At 43.1% G+C, this 6809-nt stretch overlaps 1 protein-coding gene across 1 annotated transcript; it reads left to right on the top strand.

The window, feature by feature from the left end:
* The first annotated feature begins 392 nt into the window (after positions 1-392).
* LOC129618835 (uncharacterized) lies at positions 393-1541 on the top strand. The gene has a single exon (XM_055533851.1). The coding sequence runs from the start codon at positions 393-395 to the stop codon at positions 1539-1541; it is 1149 nt and encodes a 382-aa protein (XP_055389826.1).
* The last annotated feature ends 5268 nt before the right edge of the window (positions 1542-6809 follow it).

The following is a 6809-nucleotide window of genomic DNA, read 5'->3' as shown; positions in this document are numbered from 1 at the left end:
GTAGGGTCAATGATCTTGAGAGCGATGTCGGCGGGTACTACAATTCTGTGGTATCTGGAAGGTGCAACCATGCCGATAAGGTCGAAAGTGAGACCAGAAAAACCAAGAGAATCTCACGGGCTTGAAGTAACGGCGCAAGCCAATCTTCAGCAAGTCCCATGGGCATGAAGTAACAGCGTAAGCTAATCTTCAACAAGTCCCACCCCCCCCCCAATCCAATGGTGTTATACGACCCGTGCCTAGTGGACTAGTTGGTAGCCGGGGGGTATACTGGCTACCGCGAACGGAGTCTCTCTGATACCGGGTCGCCTCAGAGAGTAACGATGACCTTATCCTGGTAAGTCGGCTCTGGCAGGATGGACTGTTTTTCCGGACACACTCGTGGGATCAAAATGGAGGATTCAATTAAAAAAATTTTAAAAAAACAAGAGCCAATTGGCACCTCGTCAGAAGACGAGATACTAGCTTCCAGTCAGGAAGCAGGTGTATCGATTGGTGGTGATGAAACCAGTAAGGTAGCAAAACCACCAAGACAATCTACACAAAAAGCTAAAGGAACCAGCCATAGTTCCAAAAGCAGAAAATCAAAAGGACCCGCCTTCGTACTCAAGAAGAGATATTCGAAGGCCATCTTCATTTTAGGCAAGATTGCCCAGAATGAAGCAGAAGGTAAAACTTCTGAAAAAGACGCGGAGGACAAAGTCAAATACCAGAAGGTAATTGACGAGTACAATGCGTATAAGAGCACGAAGCCTCAGGAGACCACAAAAAGAGTAAGGTCTCAAGATGAAGACAGAAATGCTCAAGAGAGCAAAAGGTCGAAGGTCGTCAAGCCAGGGACAACCAGACCTTCAACATCAAGTGGAAAGCATGCACAGGGGAGAACAATGAGCGAGGTGGTCCGTGATCATCTCCAGTTTGGGGTGGTGGACAGAAAGTCTACCAACCTGAAGTTGTCCTCCGAATTATGGTGCAAGGTCGAAGCAAAATTATCGGAGATGGTAGTTGGACATCTCCTAACGACCGATGGCAACGAAGTCCTGAGCTTCGATTCATCTGAGGTAGTCAGGGGCTACAGGGTGATCAAATGCGAGGACCGGCTTTCCGGGGATTTTCTTAGTTCGTGTGTTGCTAAGATTAGCGATACGTGGGATGGGTCCAAGATTGAGCTCATCCCAGCTAAGGAAATTCCTAGGAGACCCCGGGCTCGTATTTGGATCCCTAAGATGAATATTGCGGGGGACAAGTTGCTAAAGGTCCTAAAGATTGCCAATCCTGAGGTGCCGATGGATGATTGGCAAATTATCAAGAAGGAGGAACCTCAGAAAAACAGTGAGTCCTTCCTACTTCTCATTAATGAGGAGAGTCTACAGCCGTTGGACAGGAGGGACAACAGACTGCGGTTTGGCATACGGCATGCCAAGCTCAAAATATTTCGAAATGCGGACCCAGAAGGGGACGCCATAGAAGAAGCGAGCCAGCTCCTTGAACAGATGGAGGTGGCTGATAAGAGCAAGAGCGATGAGGGTAATCCAGGTTAATCTCAAGCATTCGAGATTAGCCTCGGATAACCTATTGATCTTCCTAGAAGAGGAAGACATCGACATCGCTCTAATTCAGGAGCCTTGGGTGAACGGTAACAGGATAAAGGGACTAGGCACCCAGAAATACAACCTATTCTACAGGATTGTAGATCCAGCTGAAGGTAAGATCAGAACTTGTGTCTTAACTAAAAAACATATAAAAGCCTTTCTTTGCTCTAATTTCAGTACCGCAGACATGACGGTGGTGAGGATTGAAGGAAACGGCGGGAACCTATTAATGAGCTCGGTCTACATGGCTCATGATAGGCCTGCTCCACCTCCGGAAGTTCAAAACCTAGCAGGGGTTGGCGCAGCCGAAGGAGCAAGTCTGCTTATGGGTTGCGACGCCAATGCCAGACATACCCTCTGGGGCAGCACAGAGATCAACGAACGAGGTGAGTCTTTATTTAATTTTGTCTTAGATAGTAATCTAGAGATAGCAAATAGAGGCAACACCCCTACCTTCACTTTTCCTAGCACAGACAGGTTTGCTGGCTGGGAAGATGTGATAGATATAACACTCAAAACTAACAACTGTATAATCGAGGACTGGAGGGTATCTAGCAAAAGGTCGTATTCTGACCATGCCTGGATAGTCTTCACGGTGGGATTCGAAGTTGGGAATCCCAAACCTTTTAGGAACCCTAAAAGAACAGATTGGGTTAAATTCAGAGCCATCGTGCGGGCCAAGCTCATGGTCATGCCCGATATTAACAACTATATTAAGGAAGTCGAAGAACTTGATGCGCAAATCAGTAGATTTGAGAAAGTCATGGGCGTGGCTTTCAGAGCATCCTGTCCTTTGAAATATTCAAAAAAAAAGTATCCCCCGTGGTGGAACGAAGATTTGAGTAATCTCCGGAAGATTACCAGGGATGTCTTCAATATCTGCTACAAGAATGGGTTCTGGCAACCTTATAAGGAGTGCCTGAGAGAGTATAAAAGGGCTATCCGTTCCGCAAAAAGCCAGGGTTGGAGGGATTTTTGCGGAACTGTAGAATGTACCAGGGATTCTGCCAGATTGAGCAGAGTGCTTTCCAAGGACCATACCAGTCCTTCTTTTCTGAAGGATGAGGGTGGGACATGGACAAAAACGTCTATGGAGACTCTCAATTTACTAGTGGACACGCATTTCCCGGGTAATACCGGGTCGGCTCGGGAGGCTATCCAGTTGGATTCCCTTCCGGGGCAGCCTGTGTCGAGTGAAATGGTTGAAGCTATTATAACGGTGGAGAAGGTTAGCTGGGCGATAGATAACTTCTCTCCATACAAAACGGCGGGGATAGATGAGATATTTCCAGCTATGTTGCAGGAGACGAAGGAACTAATAGTTCCGTGGCTTCTAAAAGTTTTTAGAAGTTGTCTTATCCTTGGATACGTGCCCAAGTCGTGGAGACGTGTAAAAGTTGTTTTCATTCCCAAACCGGGAAGAAGGGGCCATGGGGGCGCCAAAGATTTTCGACCAATTAGTTTGACTTCCTTCGTTCTAAAAGCGCTGGAGCGCGTTCTGGAGCTAGGGCTCAGGAACAGAATGAAGGAAGTTCGACTTTCGCCTTCCCAGCATGCATATTGCGGGGGAAGGTCCACAGACACCGCACTACACGAGGTAGTGAGGACTATCGAACAATCTATCCATTATAAGCAATACACGTTGGCGGCCTTTCTAGACGTGGAAGGGGCTTTCAACAATATTGGTTCGTGGGCCATAGAAAATTCTCTGACTCAGTTGGGGTTGGAAGATGCTTTGGTACGCTGGATATTATCCATGCTGCGGACCAGGATCCTGTATTCGGATCTTGGTGATAGTAGTGTCGCAAGGTACATTAGTAGGGGAACGCCCCAAGGTGGGGTGATTTCGCCACTTTTGTGGCTTGTTGTTATGAACGAGGTTCTACTGCAACTTGAAGAAAGGCGAGTGAAGGCAGTGGCATACGCTGACGACCTAGTAATCCTGGTTTCCGGCTTTGACCTTCCAACAATCAGTGGGGTTTTGGAAGGATCTCTAAATGTGGTGAGCTCTTGGGCTAAAAGATGTGGCCTTGGAGTGAACCCAGCCAAGACGGAACTTGTACTTTTTACGACTAAGACAAAAATCCCGAGCTTTGGACTGCCCCGATTGGGTGGTTTGCGGCTCAGTTTGAGTCCGGCAGTTAAGTATTTGGGAGTCATACTCGACTCTAAGCTTAACTGGAAGCTTAACGTGCAAGAGAGGGTGAACAGGGCCTGTACGGCACTTTACACCTGCAAAAAGATGGTCGGCAGGAGGTGGGGGCTGAAACCTAGAATGGTTTTATGGTTATACACGGCCATTGTACGACCTATATTAACTTACGGTTCACTCGTGTGGTGGCCGGCGTTGGGGAAAGCTTACAACTGTACCAAGATCGGTAGGGTACAGAGGGCTGCATGCATAAGCATTACGGGGGCATTGAGATCGACGCCCACGGACGCTATGGATGTACTCCTCCATTTGCTTCCACCAGACATCCATATTAAGAATCTGGCCGCGGCAAGCGCCGTTAGACTCAGAGAAGCTGAGTGCTGGCACGAAAGGCCGTATGGCCACGGCAATGTCCTTCAGTCACTACCGGACGGAGTGGTTGCGGATGCTACAGACTATTGCATCCCTAGACTTGAGCTTGACAAGAAGTTTCGGGTTGAGCTTCCGTCTCGCGGGCAGTGGAAAAGAAATCTTCCACTGCAAGGCTTTGATGTTGCTCTCTTCACTGACGGTTCCAAGGATAGGAATGGGGTCGGTGCTGGAGTATTTTCAGAGACTCAGAACATATCGGAGTCATATCGCCTTCCCAACGGGTCAAGCGTGTTCCAGGCGGAAGTATTCGCCATATGGAAGGCATGCGAAATCCTGGGAAGGGATTTGGTTGTGGCCCGGGAGGTCGCAATTGTGACGGATAGTCAGGCTGCGATTCTGGCTCTAAATTCGCCAAAGATATTCTCAAAGTTGGTAGGGCTTTGCTACGATGAGCTGACGAGATTGTGCAGTCATCATAGTATCACCTTACTCTGGGTTCCGGGACATAGGAACATACCAGGAAACGAGCGGGCTGACGAGCTGGCCAGATGTGGGTCGGCATTGGACGGCTCCAGGGCCGAGCGAGTTCTTGTCCCTATAAACACCATCAAAACTGATATATACCGCTTCCAAGTGGCATGTGCGGACCGCAGGTGGAGGGGCCTGAGCACATGTGCAACGGCTAGGAAGACGTGGCCGAAATACGACCATAAGAAATCAATGAGCCTCCTGGCGATGCCTCGACCGGACATAGCTAAGTTAGTGGCTGTGTACACGGGGCATTGGCCTGTGGGGGATCATGCAGCTAGGCTGGGAATTCCCTTTAATACGTCATGCCGCAGTTGTCGGGAGATAGACAAAAAAGAGACGCTTTTTCACTATCTCTGCGAGTGTCCGGCTCTTCAAAGGGCCAGGTTGTTGTCATTTGGGGAAACGGACATAATGGAACTGGGGAACATTTCTAGTAAAAGTATCGGGGACGTAAATAAGTTCCTTAAAAGAACGGGGTGGCTCTGATCGCTGGCCCTGGACCAACGTACTTTGACAACCGGGTTTCACGAGGCGGTGGTAGCAAAACGGCACGTCAGTGCTAATTGGGGTGTTGGCCAGTCGGGTCGCACCGGCCACTCTAACCAACCAACCAACCAACCAACCATGATCATCAATAAAATTTTGTACATTTCTTTTATCTCTGTTGAACGTGAATTCTCAGAAGAATAGATTTTTTTTTTTTTTTTTTGAATAAAATGTTTAAATTCCATAATAATTTAACCTAATTTCAAATAGAAATGAATTTTATCATTTCTTATTAAAAATGCAGTCATTCCATTTGGTATTTTAATAAGTTATGTGACCAAAATTCTCTTGGTAGATTGAAAAACTTATTTTTCTTTAACAAATTACAATAATCTATATGAAATATTTTATTTAAAAAGAATGAATTTCTTAATATTGAAGGCACCATTATACACTGACAAATACAAAAATATTATAATTTTAAAACCTTACTATCAAATTTTCATTATACCAAATAAAGGAAACTTATGAATAACCTAAATTACATAGTTCGAAATAATAAGCTATCAGTTGTAAAACAGTAGTAATATGAAGGTATATGGCCTAGAAAAATGAAATTATTAAAAATGAGTCTAAATAATTTTCAAACGGATCAAATTTAGAACCTAACCAAGAAAGATCAAAAACCAAACCAAGACTAATTTAGATCGACTTCTCAAATGCAAAAATTTCATGTGCAGCCCATGTCGTAACTTCGAAAATGTATGCTACTTATAAAATATCGAGCAATACCGAACATCAAAGAACACTAATTTCAAAAATTTATTTCTAGGCCGAGTTTATTCAAATAACGGGGAAAAAATTATGACTCCGTACTCAATTCAATGACCAAATCTAGCATTAACCTATTCACAATGCTATATTTAAAGTAAATTAAATCATTAAAATAGTTTTCAAAATTCAAGAATTTTTGTTTTAAAACCCAATACCATAAAGATTAATATTGATTGTTATTACAATTTTTAAATGATTTTCGAAGTTTTTCACTTTCATTCTATATTAAATTTCCTAAATTATAATGGGCGGCTTCCATTTTAATTCGTTATTCTGTTATATAATTTAAATTATTAAATTTAGCATGAATTAGTTCTCATTTCTGACCACCAAGGAATTTTTTAATATTTTAAATTTGTAAAACAAAAAATAAAAAGAAAATTAAAAATCTATAACTAATTTACAATTTAATTATCAATGATAAATTTATTAATTTCAATTACATTTGATTGGTCTCCGGAGCTTCTTGAATGGGAATTTTAAAATATTTCAAAAAAATCAAAAACTTCTCTATATAGTTCTTCTCTTAATTTTCATTAATGATAATTATTGTCGTCAATCTAAACTTAAATAACTATAAATGACTATAAAATATTAATTCAAATTTAATTTTCTTCTAGTTTTTTAAACTTTAAAGAGTTTCTTTGATTTTTATGTTTCAAATGTGTAATTTCGTTCATAACATTAAAAATGGAAATTATTCCTGCACTGCGATCAATTTTACTAAGTGAAGAATAGCTGCAATCCACAATCTTATAGGACCATATCCGTAATGTCAATGGATTTGTTGAAGGAATCAAATTCAAACAGATTCAGAGCAAACATGAAAATATTAGTGCGAA

Source organism: Condylostylus longicornis, unplaced genomic scaffold, assembly GCF_029603195.1.
Source record: "Condylostylus longicornis isolate FDR11 unplaced genomic scaffold, ASM2960319v2 ptg000010l, whole genome shotgun sequence".
Lineage (NCBI taxonomy): Eukaryota > Metazoa > Arthropoda > Insecta > Diptera > Dolichopodidae > Condylostylus > Condylostylus longicornis.
This window is presented reverse-complemented; position numbering and strand designations above follow the sequence as displayed.